General features: G+C 37.7%; 1 protein-coding gene across 11 annotated transcripts in view; it reads right to left on the bottom strand.

Annotated features, from left to right (window-relative positions):
* The window catches only part of ATG5 (autophagy related 5), a 152,757-nt gene that overhangs the window by 102,258 nt on the left and 31,393 nt on the right, over positions 1-19,106 (bottom strand). For all 11 annotated transcript variants that reach the window (XM_061427696.1, XM_061427699.1, XM_061427698.1 and 8 more), the window contains one exon: positions 11,991-12,153. In XM_061427696.1, the coding sequence (XP_061283680.1) occupies positions 11,991-12,153 (163 nt within the window). The remainder of the gene's footprint in view (positions 1-11,990; positions 12,154-19,106) is intronic.

Genomic DNA, 19,106 nt, shown 5'->3' with positions numbered 1-19,106 from the left:
TCATTATGTTGAAAACCTGAATAATATTTCACACCAATTATACCTAAGCCTAAGAAATTGAAAACTAAAATAAAAAGTTAAAAACAAAATAAGTTAAACTTTATAAGCATATATGTCTATATGTGTGCATGTGTATATATGGGGGTGGGCGTGTGTGTGTCTGTATGTATGTGTGTGTGTATATATATATATATTTGTTTTTTTAAGAAGAGGAATCATGTTGTAAATTCAAATAATAATTACAGGTTATGACTCCAACAGTGAAAAGCACTGATGTGACATATGTTTCTCTGCATTTTCTTACATAGGGTACCAACATTCATAAGAAAAAAGCTTTTTGAACTTTGCCAAACTTAGCTTACAAAAAAGTAACAGTAGATTAGAAAGCATACATTATTTTTAAAGTTTTTTAACTAGACCAGAGAAAAATAAAACATATGATAAGGTAGTCTTTTCACTGGAGATGATTTGAAATTTTATTTAAAATGACATTACAAACTAAACCTTTGTATTCCTGCAACACTAAGAATTCACTAAAAATATTTTCAAGTACTGATCAGAGTTTGTGTGTGTGTGCTCAGTTTTGTCCAATTCTTTTGTGACCCCATGGACTGTAGCCCACCAGGTATATATCTAGTCTTATAGACGTGTACATTTATTGATTGCATCTCATACACAAAAATGTATTCTCTCTACCACTGATTAACTCTGCAACACATGACCATTCACTGATGCTCACATTAATGAGCATTCACTGCTAACAATACACTTATGCTAGTATAATTTGTAGTGTATTATGAAATAACTATCTCAACATTTTCACCAAGTTTTATTATTGATTATGTTTACTGCCAAGTATACTCAAAGAACTGTAAGCTATGATCCAAATCATTACCAAATTTATTTATTCATTCAAATCATGTAATTCCCAAGAGCAACCTTTCTCCAGAAGCCAAGTGAAGTATCTTTATGGTTTTACATTGAAACACAAATGCATAAACTTTTACATTTCCATCACTATTTCTAATTACAGAAAGCAAAATACCAAAAGATTGATGTAAAACACGTAATATAGTAAAATGCTTGTTTGTTCCACAGTAAAACTTAATTGAATGCTCAAGCAAGTTATAAATTTTCTCTAAGCAAATTCTTGAAGCCACACACACAGTTTCAGACTGAACCTATTAACCTTACTGTATTGCAGACAGAACCATAATGGAAATGACTAACTCAGCCATATGCAGGAAAAAAAGCAAGCCACAGTTAGTGGCTGGAAAGAATTGTCAAACACCGGGAACACATGGGATTGCTCTGTATTCACTGCCTTGTATCACTGGGACATTAACTGTCCTATCCTTCCAGATGAAATAGTAAAGAGGGTACTCTTTATTATTATTACATGGTAAAAGTAAATAAGAATGAAATTACACGCTGCTGCACTTGATCCAAAAATGGCACCCCACTCCAGTATTCTTGCCTAGAAAATCCCATGGACGGTGGAACCTGGTAGGCTACAGGCGTCACAAAGAGTCAGACATGACTGAGCGACTTCGAATCTGCTGACACACACTCACAACACTATCAACAATTCTATCAACATCTAACTCAACGCATCTCGAAACGAGTGTCTCAGAGACATTTCAAACTTTCGTCTTCAAAGCTGACCTTCTCAATTTGGCTTTGCTCCTCATCCCAAATCTATTCTTTAACTAGTTATTTCATATCACGGTATAAAGTGCCCCTACCCATCCAGCTGCCCAGGTCGGAACTCAGGAATGATTCCTTTCTTTCAACCTAACCTTGAAACCGTATACAAGCCCTTGTGTCCCCATCCTTTGAAGTAAAAGGCTTTTGTTTTAGTTTTCCAGGCCTCACTTGAGTCTCTAAAGCCTGACTCAAGAGTTAATGATTAGGAAATGTGAAGATGTGGAAACAAAGAATGATAGTTGTTGTTTACCATAAATCCACCACAGTAGAATCACCCAACTCACAGTTCCCTGAAAGATGGAAACACTCCTAAGTTGTTTTTATAGGAAGAAAACCCCCACCAGATTAAAACTGCTGACTGCAAGAATATAGATCCTAGACTGGTTAGAAACAGAAGACTGACAATGCTTGCAGCTTCACCTCGATGCCAACCACAAGCTAATCACGCTCCTTGTAGCCCCCTCCCTCACACTGCCTTAAAAACCTCTTCCCTGAAAGTCAGCAGGGACAAGGGGTCTCTGGAGCGTGAGCTGCCCATTCTCCTTGCTCTGGTGCCCTGCAGTAAATGCTGTATTTTCCTGCACCACAACCTGGTTGTCTGTCGACTGGCCTTACTGAGTGCAGGGGAGCAGACCCAAGATTGGTTTGGTAACAACCTTACTATCCAGTCTAACAACAGATTCTGTCAAGCCTTGCTCCAAAATAAACCCCAGATTTATTGACGCTTCTCCATCTGGATCATCACGACCCTAAAGACCACCATCACCTTATACCTGGACCTACTACTACAGACTCTCTCCCCTTCCACTCCTGGCTCCCTCTATTTCACTCACCATTCAGTAGCTAGAATGTTCTTCCATCATATTCTGTATCTCATCACTCTCCTGCTTAAAAATCCTCCTACAGCTTCCCACTGCACTTAGTATAGAAATTCTTTCCCCTGACTTAAAAGGACCTATATCATCTAGCTCTTTCCCATCTCTCTAGCCTCATCTCATGTCACTGGCCAAGACACAGTGGTCTTCTTTCTATTCCTTAAAATGTACCAAATTCAATATGCCATTCCCCAATTTGACTAGTTTCCTCTAATCTTTAAGACTTGAGCTTAAACATCATCTCCTCAAACAGGTCTTCTATAACTATCTTAATAAAAACAGGCCCAATTCCTAATTATCTCTATTCTGAGCACTTCATTGCTTTCAAAACAGAGTAAGATCACTTCCAAAAGGAAGCTGTCACATAAGACTCATGGAAAGAACTAGATAATAGAAAAGTGACATTTTTGCTACACAGAATTTTTTTTAATGATGAGACTACAGGATAGACTGGTCTCACAAGTAAGAAGAGAAATCTGACACGCACACTAGAGGAGAAGGGTATCCCAGGGGAAAACATTTAAGTTATCTCTCACTTTCGGTGAAAGCTAAAAATAGGATTGTTCTTCAACATTACCTAGTACTTTCCCCCACCTGAGGGCCCTGCTGTTCCTTCTGCCTGCTGCTGCTGCTGCTGCTAAGTCGCTTCAGTCGTGTCCGACTCTGTGCGACCCCATAGACGGCAGCCCACCAGGCTCCCCCATCCCTGGGATTCTCCAGGCAAGAACATTGGAGTGGGTTGCCATTTCCTTCTCCACTGCATGAAAGTGAAAAGTGAAAGGGAAGTCGCTCAGTTGTGTCCGACTCTTGGCGACCCCATGGTCTGCAGCCCACCAGGCTCCTCCATCCATGGGATTTTCCAGGCAAGAGTACTGGAGTGGGGTGCCACTGCCTTCTCCTCCTTCTGCCTAGGAAGGTATTATTCACCCCAGATAAAAGCATGGTCCTGCTTCAGATCTTCATTTAATGTCATCCAACCAGTGATAACTTCTGTGACCCCCTGATTAAAAATAGCAATGCCCTCTCCCAACACAGAACGTTCTCTTTTTGCATGCTTTTTCTCCCATGACGCCGCTCATCACAAGGCGTATAATGCATTTTACTTCTATGTATACTTATTGTCTACCTCCCCCACTATAATGTAAGTTGCATAAGGGCAGGAAATTCAGTCTATTTTGTTCACTACTTTATCTTCAGTATGGATTGAATAATTACCTGTTCAATGAATTAATATTAAAATGACACCCGTAAAAGATGAACCAAGTTATAGCATGAATGTGATGGAATTTTTTTGTGTGTCAATTTGACCAGCCATGGCTGCCCAGACTAAACATTTCTGAGTGTGCCTGTGAGAGTGTTTTGTGCTGAGATTAGCATATATGAGTATGTGGCATTTCAGTAGATGGCCCACGGCAATGTGGACATGATCCCATCAGCCGAGAATGTGAACAGAACAAAAAGTAAGGCAGAGGAAACAGGAATATGCACCCCCCACCTTTTTTCTGCCCCATTTCTTGAACTGAGACATCTCATCTTTTCCTACCATTAGACTAGGATTTATACCAGTAGGATCCTTGGATCTCAGGACTTCGGACTTGGACTGAATTACACCATTGACTTTTTTGAGTCTTCAGCTTGCAGAAGGCAGATTGTGGGACTTCTAAGCCTCGAAAATCACATAAGTCAATTCCTCATAATAAACCCCATATGTGTGTGTTCATTCTATTTCTCGGCAGAATCCTAATAAAAGGGGTATGTAAAAAGAGTGGGAGGGGGCTTCCCTGGTGGCTCAGTGGTAAAGAATCTGTCTGCCAAGGCAGGAGACACGAGTTTGGTCCCTAATCCAGGAAGATCTCACATGTTGTGGAACAGCTAAGCCCCTGCACCATAACTACTGAGCCTGTGCTCTAGAGCCCAGGAGCCGCAACTACCGAAGCCCATGTGCTGCAACTACCGAAGCCCACATGTCCTAGAGCCTGTGCTCCACAACGAGAGAAGCCACCACAATGAGAAGCCTGAGCGTTGCAACTAGAGAGAGGCACCCCCATCCCCCAAACCAGAGAAAAGTCACGCGGCACCAAGACCCAGCAAAGCCCAAAATAAATAAATGAACTGGAGGCCAAATACTAACAACAGATGAGATTTTGTATGAGAAATTATGTCTGTGACACCTAAGGCACATTGAAAAAAGAAGACGAAGAGTGTAGGAAGGTTAACAACAAGGATGAGATGCTGCTGCTGCTGCTAAGTCGCTTCAGTCGTGTCTGACTCTGTGAGACCCCCTAGACAGCGGCCCACCAGGCTCTGCCGTCCCTGGGATTCTCCAGGCAAGAACACTGGAGTGGGTTGCCATTTCCTTCTCCAATGCATGAAAGTAAAAAGTGAAAGGGAAGTCGCTCAGTCGTGTCCGACTCTTCGCGACCCCATGGACTGCAGCCTACCAGACTCCTGTCTGTGGGATATTCCAGGCAAGAGTACTGGAGTGGGGTTTATTTAAAAAAAAAAAAAAAAAGAGGAAAAACAAAACAAGCTTCATAAACCATGCATGGCAAAGGAATGCAAGGAGAACATTATTGGGAAAGACAGTATCGTATTAAGAGACAACAGAGAGCTCAACTATCCAGCTTCTCTTTAGTTTCCATTTTCTTCAACAACAGAGTGATTTTCAAAGAAGAAATGTGTGAAAACATAGCTAAAATTAAAATGATGCTTCAAAAAACTCAGACCTAACAGCAGGTACTCGGCTTTAAAAATTAATGCAAGCCTTCAGATAAAGGAAAATTACTTCAGGGGACACGAAAAGAACTTAAAGATAGGATTACAAAACCAATGCCAATAATCTTATGAAACAATGGAAAATGAGAGAGATGCTTGAGGTCAGCAGACAGACAAATGCTTCAACCTAAAAATATGAATGGATTTTATCAACTGGTAAGCCTGACATCAATCTTTAGCGAAGTTTTATGTTTTTGAGCATTCAGAAAACAGTAATTAGCAGAAACCAGCATAAATTTTAAAATATGAGTAGCATCAAAGTGACTTATGCTTCTTTTTATGATGGTATTTAAGGGACTGGGTATCAAAAAAATGACTTATCTTGATCACCATGCCCTCGTCAGAATAGCCTTCTTAAGTGCTTCCAGAATTTATTAAGCTCTTTTCTGCTCCTCAGACTAACCCGTATCATTCCCTATGCTGGGAACACTTTCATCACAACCACTCTGCTCCCTATCCTTTCCTCTACAGCCCAAACCATAAATGTAATAATTATTCAAAGACTGTCTGTTTAATGTCTGCCTCCCCCACCAGGCTGCAAACTCTGAGGGGAGGAATCATGGCTGTTGTATTCAGCCCAGTGGCCCCTATGCCCAGCACAGTGCCTGGCACATGGTGGATTCTTATAATGGGCTAATCCATACTACCAGGATCTGGGCATAACTCTCCTGTACAGAGAGCTGGTTCCAAGACTTGATTAAATATCAGAGGATAAAGTCTGTGAAGAATATAAATCTGTGAGCAATCTTGGTGGCATTAATCTAATTTCTATAAACTCAAAAGTGGAGGAGGGGTGAGAATAGATGAAACAAGACTGACCATATACTAATAACTGCTGAGGCTGGGTGATGGATATGTGGACACTCGTCACGCTATTTTCTCTGCTCTTATTTATACAAAATGATCCCAGTGTTCTCATGACTGATAAAAAAAAAAAAAAAAAAACACTGAGTTTTTCTAAAGAAAGGAAGTTTACCAAATAGTGACCTTTCATTAAGACAAAAGCTTCAAGAAGAGTACTTATGCTTCCTATTGACAGTTCAACTTAGGAATCTCCTTCCACACCACTTACACATTGGAACAGCACTGACACTAAGATAACAGCACAGAAAGGAAGCTTCAAGATAGAGATTTAAGTCCAAAAATCTCTTGTCTTTCTGTTTTAGTAGTCTTTCTATGATACCCCATTTATTTCTAGAAAACTTATCTGCTACCTTGTACCTAAGTCCTGCTTAAAAAGGCCAAGGAGGAAAGGAGAGGTAAAGTGAGAAAGAGGGAGAGAGAAATGATAAACCATAACTATTCTTCCAGGAAATCCTCTGGAAATATCTAATCATCAGAATTCAAGTGTAAGTGATTACCACTGGACAGTCATGAGTTTGAGTCTTGTGAGGTATAACCACCTCAACATTTATAAGGAAACTCCAGTTTAGAGAGAAGAGTGATCTACTATGGGCACACAACTAGTAGTAGAGAAGCAAAGAAAGACCAGGCCCAGTGCCTTCTTGGACCAACAGATTCTCAGTCCAATACTCAGTCTCAGTCCAGCCGACAAAAACCAAGCAATGCAAACACAGACCAACTATCTCTATTGTATAAGCCTGCTAGAATCATTGTTTTACATCACCTAACAAGCAAAAGTATTTTCAAAATGCTACAACTTATCATAAAATTCACCTTTGGTTAATCACTGCTGCTGCTGCTGCTAAGTCTCTTCAGTGCGACTCCACAGACGGCAGTCCACCAGGCTCCCCCATCCCTGGGATTCTCCAGGCAAGAACACTGGAGTGGGTTGCCACTTCCTTCTCCAATGCATGAAAGTGAAATCACTATTTTCTCTTAAAAATCAGTTTTAATTTAAAATGATACATTACCAAATAATGCCTCTAAAACATAACTTAGCTCAAAGGATTAATAATACTTTATAAACAATGTAAATTTTCAATAATTAGCAGTCAAAACTTGCATTTATTTGAAGGTCTATGGAACTTATTTGATATCATCTTTTCTTCTTTGGTATACCCAGAAAGTCAAAGCTAAAAACTGTCATATATTATCTTAAAAATATTTTTTAGAGATTTCTTCAAATCTCTAGCTTAGAAGAAGAACCTTCTGACATTTAATAGAAAATAGCCTGCAAACATAGTGACAAGTTCCTCATAAATAATAAAAATGCTACTTTCTTTTCTTTTTTTGTGGTCATTACCTTTGTTTCAAGGAGAGCTTAGATACTCTTGTAACTAAAATGAAAACCGGTAAAAAACACTGAAAGGCACAGTATGTCTTAAATGAGTTTTCTTGGTTTCAAAAGCTTTTCTTATTTCTCTTTCACAGAGACCTGAAAAATTAAAATTAGCATTTGAAAGTATTCAAAAATTGTTTAAATTGTTTAGTTGCTATGTTCTACAGGTGCAGTTCTGAATGAAATAAATTTACCATCTGCTTTGTCTCAGTTCTGCCAATTTACAATTACACTAAACAACAGGTGAAACATCTTTGCCCTAACAAATTTATAAGACTTTCTTTTGGATGGAAAAATTCTTAAATATAAAAAACGACTTCCATATTATAATTGTTACAGGTACTTCCTCTTTTTTACACTAATATTAATCTATTTATGAAAAGCTGTTAACATTTCCTGGCTGTACTAGATAGGATTAAAATAAAGGAGTCAGTCAGTCAATATTTATTTTGTCCATTCTATGCCTAAAGGTATACTTGGTACTGGGGATACAAAAAATGCATGATATACTATAAGCAAGAGAAAGTTATATTCTACCAGAATACATAAACCATAACTATACCAGAGTGTGAAACATGAGAGCAAAAATGCAGATGAATGGACAAGGAGCTGTAACAGCATGAAAATATAAATGGTTCTGCCTCCACCTGGCTGTAAGTTTCATCAAAACAGGATCCATGTTTGTTCTATCACTGCTGGGTGATCACTAGCTCCTAGTATGGTGTCAGGTACCTGATAGATGTTCAAAAGATACTTCGTTGGCTAAAAAAACAATGAAAGAGGCAAGATTTCATGTAGAGGGTGATAACAGAGAGGAACATTAAAACATTAAGTAAAAAAATTAATAGACTAAAAGAAAGGAAAAGGTTATTCCAGGAAGAAGGAACAGAATGAACTACTACACCCACCTTTCACCAATTTACCTTAATGCAGGCAACAGTCAACATTTTACCCAGCTTAAGATTTCCTAAATGTATATTTCACCTTTAAAAAGTTGAGTTTCCACAGGACTCCACATGTAGGATTGAGTGTGTAAACTCAATCATTACCAGTACCAATAAAACCAAACATAATAGCTACAAAAATAATTTATAGCTAAAAAAGGAATAAAGTATAATTTAACCACATACCATTTTAAGTTGGAGTTTATGAAACTCAATTTGAAAAGTACTTTAATAAAAGTGAAGTGAATAAAAATAACTTTAAAACAGTCACACAACCAAGAAAGACTATATAAGCTAAGACAAAAACAGGAAAAAAGGAATTTTAGGCCAAAAAAATTGCAACGAAGGCAGTTATTAGACTAAATCTGATACGTTTATACCAAGTTCTGAAAGTGTGACATGATGAGTCATGCTCTGCATGCGTGCGTGCTAAGTCACTTCAGTCGTGTCCAACTCTTTGCGACCCTGTGGACTGTAGCACACCAGGCTCCTCTGTCCACGGGATTCTCCAGGCAAAAGAACTGGAATACTGGAGGGGTTGCCATGCCCTCCTCCAGTGGATCTTCCTGACTCAGGGATCAAACCCACATCTCTAATGCCTTCTGCATTGGCAGGTGAGTCCTTTACCACCAGCGCCACCTGGGAAGTCATGCTTTAGATCAATGGTAAATAAAAGCTATTGGTTTAATAACCTGTAGGCTCACAAATGTTTTGTAAAAGGGTTAGAGAGTAAATATTATAAGTTGTGGGCCACATGGTCTCTTCCAAAACTATTAACTCAGCAGCTGTAGCATGAAAATAGCTATAAACAATACTTAAATGAACTGGGGTGGCAGGGGTCTAATAAAGCTTTATTTATAAAAACAGGTAGCTGGCTCATGACCACGGTTTGCCAGCCCCTGTTCCAGAGTTTCCAAAGTGACTTCTCAGTATTTTATCAAGACAGCTTTACTTCCTTTCAAACTCTTTCACATAAACTATATTAGCGTTTCATAAAATCTTCTAAAGACACATAAGAAAACAAAGCAGATATTCTTTTGTTTTACAGATAAAGAAACTGAAGCTAAAGGGATTGAGTGACTTGCCCAAAGGAGCTGCCAGAAGAACTGAGACTAAAAACCACACCTTTGTTGTTTTCACAACTCTTACCTATCACCTTCTGTACCCAATTGTGCAATGCCCCAGCTGAAAGAGTTCAATCATTTTTAGAATCCTCTGCAGAATCCCTGGGCTCTCTATAGCTGACTCATCATCCTCATGATAGATTTCAAGAACATCTATTTAAAAGTCTATCTACATTATTTACTTATATTCCGAAGCCAAATTACTCTCAGATCCCTTCTCTCTTTAGGATATTTCTGTCTTATTGCATTTAAATAATCTTATTCATAAGCCTCCTGAAACGCCACTTCATCTACAAACAGCCAGTCAGGACAAAGAAAAAGTACTCCTTCTTAAGGGGTTGTAAACTCTTTTGATCACTTAGTAAGAATATATGTACTCAGTAATACAAATGAGGTGAAAGGCCTGGTGCCTTCCTTTTGCAAAGCTTACAACCTAACTGATACATACGAGAGGCACAAATACAAAACTAAGGAGCAACTCCATGTAACTTGGATCAAATATAAGAAACTTGAAATAAACGAGAAAATTTATAGGACACGTCATAAAACATATACCTTTTGTACTACAGAAGTCAAAGACAATGCCCTGCAGTTTTCATAATGAAAGTTTAATAAATACTAAATAACTACAGACATCTCTTTGACATGGTAATTATGCAGTACAAAAGACAAAACTGTATCATATTTTTTCAATTATTTTGTTTTAAGGGAGTAAGAGGGGTTTCTCTTATTCTAGTTGTTGCCATGAAAGAGCAGCTTTCTTATTGTGCCAAGTTGGTACAATAACTATCAAAGATGGGAAAAATATAGACAGTCCTTGCTCTGCACAGTAGTACACAACTGGAAAAGTGATCATGCAAGATGAAACCATGCAAAGTGATCCTAATAATGAGAAAATGTACAACTGTCTATGACCTTTTAGAAAACTGTCAAAACATTAAAAACTCTGATGGTTATAAAGGCACAGGAAAATGAAAAAAGTAAAGAAAACTAATATTTATTTAGTACGCTGTGTTATTTATAGTGCACCAATTAAAACATTAGGAACACGGAGAATTGAAGGACTTTATTTGTAAAACTCAAGCACAATTTAAACAGTGCTTGCTTTCTTGACATATAACTTACAAGCAAGCATCTTTCCTGAACCTTGGCAAACTGTCATACTCCTTTCTAAGTTTGGATCAACTTCAAACATGTTACTTGCACTTTCAAGGTCAGAAATATCCCTGTTCCTTTAATGAGATATTTTTGCCAGCATCAATCCCTCTGGGATAATTTCATCCTTTTCAACACAACCAGTTCACTCATGTGTGTGGAAGAGTTTGCCTAAACTAAGTTCCTATGGCTGCATTTCTGAAGTCCCTCAATCTGGTAGTGTCAAGAGTCTCACAGTTATATATTCTAAAATTCCACTGCATTTCATTCAAATTTCACTTTCAGCACTATCACTTTTTGTTTCTTTGCTACACTTTCATCTTTCTTGGCTAATTCCCCCTTTCAGTAATCCAGTTTTACAAATGTTACAGGAGTTTATCAGTGGATACATGGAAGCAACAATGCTTCCTGCTCTGTGAGTGAACAACGTAACAGCTGTATAAGGACCATTCACTGACAAGATGCTGAAAGGAGTGGCATGATTGGTCACTGATTATGACGTGTATCTGCTGTCACATAATCACTGAAGAACTTGCATTATTTAACTAAAGCATGTTAACTGAAATTCATGCAGATTTGACCCATGCAAAGTGAGAAGTGCCTGTACACAGAACTGTGTGAAGACACTGGAGGGCAATCAATTGTAGGCAAGGTTAAGGAACTATGATCTCTAAGAGACAGAGAACACAGCAGTAAGGTGCAGACTGCCCTCAGCTTTTCCCTGGAATGTATTTTCTAAATCCCAGCCAGGAAAGGGAGAATCTGAGCACAAAGCAAGGCTTACTGTTCTGAGAAAGCAGAGACTAGAGTCTGTGCCCCTACACAAGTGGAGGTATTTTGGTACATTCAGAGGGTATTCAGTTACAGTTCCAGAAAGATCATGACTATAAGTAAGGCCACTTTTTCCAGAAGCTAAAAACAGGAAGTTTATCCTGTCTTATGTCATGGGCAAAGCAATCTAATGCTAGGAAATTCAGGAAGAGAGGATGCTAGAACAGTACAAGCTAAGTAAGGGGTGACCAAAGGTAGCTTCTTTGTGAAATTTTGTGCACAGAGGCTGCAATTTAAACTTGTACCACCAACCCTAAGATGTACCAACTACTCACAGGATACAGTTACTTCATACTTCATAAAGTGGTATTGTGAAACTAAACACTGCTATATTTACCATTTTGTAAACCCATCCAGAGTTGCTTGTGATCTTTTTTCTGCATTTCATTGATTACTTGACTTTTGTGCTTTAAAGCATCAGCTTCTTTCACACAAGACATAAAATGAGCTTCAATTACATCCTTAGATGGACAGTGTAGAAGGTCCTTTTCTGGAAAACTCTATCAAAAGAAAAAAATACACATATTAAACAGGTATGCACATTACAAAATTAGTGCCTCAAGAACTGTTATCTTCCACAATTTTTCAATATTTTAACCAAACCACCTCATACCTTCACAATAGAGATTTTGACATAACTCCAAATATTTTAAAAGTTAACTTAAAAATCTTTAGCTATCTGGCATAGTCTGACTTTCTCTAATGCCTGTGTGATATGGTATGAATTTATACAACTTGAAAAAAGATATGAAAGAGCAATTCTAAAAATATTCGGATGGCCAAAAAGTTGTCTCAGTTTCCCTGCCCTGAACGAACTTTTGGGCCAACCCAACAACTTTTTGACCAACTGTACCAAGTACTAGCAAGAATGAGGATGGAAAAGCAAAATGGTACAACCACTTTGGAAAACAGGCTGGTAGTTTCTTTAAAAAAGCAAACAAACATTTATCATCTGATATTCTGTAACTAGTATTTACTTAAGACCAATAAAAGCATGTGTCCACACAAAGAATTGTATATTAATGTTCATAGCAGCTTTATTTGCAGCAGTAAGAACACAGGAAACAACCCAAATGTCAACAGGTAAACAAATATATAAACTGTGGTATAAACTTATCCAAGTGTGCACTTTTAACATGTATAATTTGCTTTACGTCAATTAGAGCTTAACAAAGCTGTTAAAATGTAAGGTCAAATAGCTAAATTTACATTCTTTACCTTCACTGAATCTTTTAGGCAGTTGAGGCAAGGATCACTGGACAAATAGCATTTATGTAAATGAGATGACTAATGCACTTTTCACCAAAAAAAAAAAAAGATATTAACAATAACAGCTAACTCTAATATAGAACACTTAGTATGTGACACTGTACCAAGACTTTTAATACGGATTATATAATTTTCATAACAACTCTTGAGGTAAACATTAGTTATTGCTATTTTACAGATTAAAAATATATATAAATATAAAGCTCTGGGAGTAAATACAATCGCACAGCTTGCAAGTGGTGGAGCTAGGATTAGTCTGACTCAACAGTCCCAGCTTTTAAACCACTATGCAATACCACTTCCTCCCTAAGACCTAAATATGTATTTAATGATTATATTCAAACATTATCTTACCAAAACAAGATATTGTTCTATAAGTCCTTTAATAAAAATTGAGTCAAATAATAATGGCAGAAAATAGCACTTAGTTACAGCCTACTCAAGCTATTGTATTAACAGAAAACACTCAAATTACCCAAGTCACAGATAGCTCCTAAATGACAAGGAAATTTACCACAGATGCCTTCCTACCAAAAGAAAAGGCACTTGATTACCTATGGCTATCTCCTAAATCACATTTTTAAAATACAAATAATCAGTCACATCTCCCTCTATTCTCACAGAGTTCAGGCTCACAGCTTCTGCTGAGTAAAACATGAGCCACTATATAACTACCCATTACAGCAGAAGGAAACAGCTGAGACAACCAAATTGTCTCTCTTAGGTACAAAAGGATTCCAGATTCACAGTGCTCTTGAACTAGAAGCCCATGAAAAATTAAGATGGATGCTTTCAGACACAGGCACACAAAGGCAAAGAAGAGGAGAAAATATAAAATTTCGTAACAACGAGAAGGCAAAAGAGTATGCGTGACAGACAAAACTAAAAGATGAGAGAGATATGGGCAACAGAGAGTGTCCATGCCTCAAGCAACTTTACAGTCAGCTATATTTGCTTTCTATTAGCTAGACTGAAGGGATTTACCCTGGCTTCTGGACCAGGACAAAGAATTGAGTGCATATCATATCAATTCTATTACAGTCAAGTGGACAAGCATTATGATAATTATTGCTATTTAAAAAAATGTTTAGTTTTGTTATACTTGATCTATAAAATTAGATGGGCTTTATTCAGATATTATACAGTTCACTGTGCTGCTAATTATCCATTCTGGTTATGAATGTGTGGCAGAAAATATAAAAGTTCATACTCCAAAAAAAGACTGTTTTCATGTAGTCTGAATTATGACCTGAAAAGTTGAAGTGTTAGTCGCTCAGTTGTGTCCAACTCTCTGTGACCCCATGGGCTATAGTTCACCAGGCTCCTCTGTCCATGAAATTCTCCAAGCAAGAATACTGGAGTGGGTTGTCATTTCTTCCTCCAGGGGAACTTCCCGACCCAGGGACTGAACCCAGGTCTCATGCATTACAGGCAGATTCTTTACCATTTGAGCCACCAGGGGAAGACCTAGTTGAGCTTAAAAACTGTTAGAATTTCTTAAAATTGTATGCAACCTGATTATGAAAAAAAAAAGGAGTTAGATCTCTCAAACCACCAGTTTGAGAAATCAGGAGGAAAAAAAAAAAATCCCACCATTTTTTATTGCTGCATCAGCACAGGCTGCTAATTCCTTCAATGGCTCTTACAACCAGAATGGTACTGAGGTTTTGCTTTTCCCAGACTTCCATTGCTTTGCAGGTTTCTAAACTTCTAATGCTGACACCTATAACCAATAGCTGACAATTCCAAATAATCAGTCTTTATAGTAAAAGAGAGGGGTCTGTCAAGAGAGTGCGTATTTGTACACCTACCCTTCCACAGAGAATGCCCTACATCTCTATGTAGGAGAGAGGTGGACTCTAGTGAACTCAGGGGAAGCACGAGAGCAGAAACAGCCTGCTATGCTTAGGCAGCCATAGCAGCTGAATTAACAGTTGCCACGAATACAGCGTCAAAGGTCTCGGCCAAACCCCTCAGATCCTTTTTATGAAATGCTCTTCTTCCCATGATGACCTTGCGCTGGGGCGGGAAATCTTCTTTTTGAAAGCTTCACAATAAAATTACAAGCAGAATCTCTATTTGTTACATTACATTTCTAAATCTCTTCTTACATAATCTTGTCAGTCCAAACAAATTCTTGCAAATAAAGGCAGCAACTTCAACACCATGTTTTACTTGCTTTCATTTATCTTCCAAGTCAGAATCCTGATAAACTATATCTAATTTCACTTTTACCCTGAAAGGTTCCATTTACTTATGTAATATTACCTGTGTCCTTTAGATAAAATATTAATCCAGGCAGCCTGGAATATGTCCAGACATATTAGAAATAACCAAATAATACTAAATGAAACACTAAATTGAAACTACTTACAAAGTGAGTGGGGGGGAGGGAGAGTCCATTCAATCTATTAATAATAGTATCATAAGCTGTATTATGACAATAGAGCAAAACAAAAAATCATCTTCCATGTAACGCTGAGTCCTCCTCCTCCCTGTTTCCCACCGGCCATCAAGTTCTGTTCAATCTCCACCCTAAATAAATCTGAGAGTTTTGATGAAAATGGGTACTGAATTTTGTCAAAAGCTTTTTTTGCATATGTTCATCACATCATGATTTCTCTACTTTTTCTGCTAATGTGTTGAATTTACATCAATTCATTGACAATGAAAGTTGAGTCACTCTTGTATTTGTGGGAAATTATAACATGGTCACGGTGTATTATCCTTTTTCACGTTGCTGGATTTGATTTGCTTGTATTTTTCTGAGTGTCTGCATCTAAGCTCATCAGAAATGTTGGCCTGCAATTTTCTTTTAATATCTTTACTACGGCCTGTAAAACAAGTTAGGAATTATTCTCTCCCCTTCTATTTCTGGAAAAAGTCTAAGGACTGATATTGTTTAATTCCTTAAATATTTGCTAGAATTTACCACGCATGAAACTAGGCAAGGAATTTTACTTTGTGAGAACGTTTCTTTTAAATTACAAATTCAACCTTTATATATATATATATATTTAGGGGCTATTCGTATCTGCTACTTCTTTTTACTGAATTTATCCATTTATCAAATTTACTGGCATAAAGTTGTTCATAATATTTCTTACTATCCTATTAATACTTAACAGGATGTAGTATTTTTCATTCCTGATATCAGAAATTGTGTTTTTGTACTATACAAAGTTTTTCAATTCCCTCTAAGCACTGCTTTAGGTGACTCTCACCAACTTTAATATGTTGTGTTTCCACTATCATTCAGCTTGAAATACTTTAAAACCTCCCTTGTGATTTCTTCTTTGCTGTTGTTCAGTTGTTTTGTCAGACACTCTGCAACACTATGGATTGTTAGCACACCAGGCTTCCCTGTCCTTCACTCTCTCTCAGAGTTTGCTCAAATTCATGTCCATTGAGCAAGTGATGCCATCTAACTATCTCATCCTCTGCTGCCCTTTTCTCCTTTGCCTTCGATCTTTCCCAGCATCAGGGTCTTTTGCAATGAGTCGGCTCTTCATATCAGGTGGCCAAAATATTGGAACTTCAGCTTCCACGTGAGTTCTTCCAATGAATATTCAGGAAAGATTTCCTTTAGGATTGACTGGTTTGATCTCCTTGCTTCCAAGAGACTCTCAAGAGTCTTCTCTAGCACCACAGTTCAAAATCATCCATTATTTGGTGCTCAGCCTTCTTTATGGTCCAGCACTCACATCCATACCTGACTACTGGAAAACCCATAGCTTTGACTATATGGACCTTTGTTGGCAAAGTAATGTCTCTGCTTTTGAATATGCTGTATAGCTTTGTCATAGCTTTCCTTCCAAGGAGCAAGTGTCCTTTAATTTCATGGTTGCAGTCACCATCATCAGTGATTTTGGAGCCCAAGAAAATAAAATTTGTCACTGCTTCTACTTTTTCTCCTTCTATTTGCCATGAAGTGATGGCACAGGATGTCATGATCTTAAGTCAACTGTTCCATGTGAAGTTCTAACTGTTGCTTCTTAACTTGCATACAGGTTTCTCAGGAGACAGGTATGGTGGTCTGGTATTCCCATCTCTTTAAGAATTTTCCATTTTGTTGTGATCCACACAGTCAAAGGTTTTAGCATAGTCAATGAAGCAGATGTTTTTCTGGAATCCCCTTGCTTTCTCTATGATCCAATGAACGTTGGCAATTTGATCTCTGGTTCCTCTGCCTTTTCTAAACCCAGCTTGTACATGTGGAAGTTCTTGGTTCACATACTGTTGAAGTTTAATTTAAAGGATTTTGAGCATAATCTTACTAGCATGAGAAATGAGCACAACTGTATGGTAGCCTGAACATTCTTTGACATTGCTCTTCTTCGGGATTGAAATAAAACTGAATTTTTCCAGTCCCATGGCCACTGCTGAGTTTTCCAAATTTGCTGACATATTGAATGTAGCACTTCAATAGCATCATCTTTTAGGATTTTAAATAGCTCAGCTGAAATTCCATTATTTCCACTAACTTCGTTGGTACTTAATGCTTCCTAAGGCTCACTTGACTTTACACTCCAGGATGTCTGGCTCTAGGTGAGTGACCACACCATCATGGTTATCTGGGTCATTAAGACCTTTTTTGTATAGTTCATATGAGTATTCTTGCTACTACTTCCTAGTATCTTCTGTTTCTATTAGGTCCTGACTGTTTCTGTCCTTTATCATGCCCATCCTTGCATGAAATGTTCCCTTGATCTCTCCAACTTTCTTGAAGAGATCTCTAGTCTTTCCCATTCTATTGCTTTTCTCCACTTCTTTGCATTGTTCATTTAAGAAAGCCTTCTCATCTCTCCCTGCAATTCTCTGGAACTCTGCATTCAGTTCAGTATATCCTTCCCTTTCTCCCTTGCTTTTCACTTCTCTGCTTTCCTCAGCTATTTGTAAAGACTTCCTAGATGATCATTTTGCCTCTTGCATTTCTTTTTATTTGGGACCCACAAGTAAGTAAGTGAGGATTTTGCAGACTCATCCTTTAGACAAATGTGGTCACCTATTTTACTTACACATATTAACCCTTCCTTAAAATTATATTGGCGGTGGTGATTTAGTCACCAAGTCCTGTCTGGCTCTTTGCGACCCCATGGACTATAGCCCGCCAGGCTCCTCTGTCCATGGGATTTCCCAGGCAAGAATACTAGAGTGAGTTGCCATTTCCTTCCCCAGGGGGTCTTCCTGACCCAGGGACTGAACCCACGTCTCCTGCACTGCAGGCAGGTTCTTTACTGCTGAACCACCAGTGAAGCCCAAAATATACTATTATCACCTTAAACTGTCATTTCTGTTTTAAAGAAAAGGTCATCTTTTCTATTTATCATTTATTTACCATTTCCAATGCTCTTCATTCTTGCCCATAGCTTCTTTCAGTGCTTTAACATATCATTCCATTTTCCTTCGTTCTCCACTATTTGATGAAAAGTCAGCCATCGTTTACCTACTGTTCTCTTTTATGTGTCATTTTTTGGTGGCTGTTTTCAAGATTTTCTGTTTATAATTGGCTTTCAAAGATTATAATGTGCCTAGGTGTATTTTTCTATATAGTTATTTGCTTTAGATTGTGTTTTCTTGTGTTTTCTCCTCCAAATTTGGAAAATTACTAACCATTGTGTCTTTTTACAAAAAAAAAAAAAAAAACTGAGATATAATTCATATACAACTCATTTTAAATTGACCATTTTGAAGACTAGAACCCAGTAGTTTTTAGTATGCAATTTACTATAACATTAATGTGGTATCTGAAACCACATCAATAAACATTCGACCTCTGTTACATTAAAATTACTGATGCTAATCATGTACTTTGAATGAATCTTTTACACATGCATAATTTTACAACATCATGCACTGGTTATTTGGAATATATTTGTTTACTAAGTTAAGGGTAAATGTTCTCCAAATGTTTTCACATTACCCTATATAAAATCTCTTAAAATCTGACATGATGGTAAACCAATCATAAAGATTCTAAGCCTTTCCTATCATTATTACAATCCATCAACTAATTCAATCAGTAATTACAGACAGCCTAGAATCCAATGCCAGCTAGGTACCATAAAATGTGTGTGAGTGTCTTTTGTGTTTTTCACTCATATATCTCAGGCTCCTAGAACACTGCTTGGCTGGTCCACAGTAGACTGAGTATTAGTTGAATGAATAAATAAACAGGTAGGTA

This window comes from Bos javanicus, chromosome 9, assembly GCF_032452875.1.
Source record: "Bos javanicus breed banteng chromosome 9, ARS-OSU_banteng_1.0, whole genome shotgun sequence".
NCBI lineage: Eukaryota > Metazoa > Chordata > Mammalia > Artiodactyla > Bovidae > Bos > Bos javanicus.
Note: the sequence above shows the minus strand (reverse complement) of the source record. Positions and strands in the feature narration are given on the sequence as shown.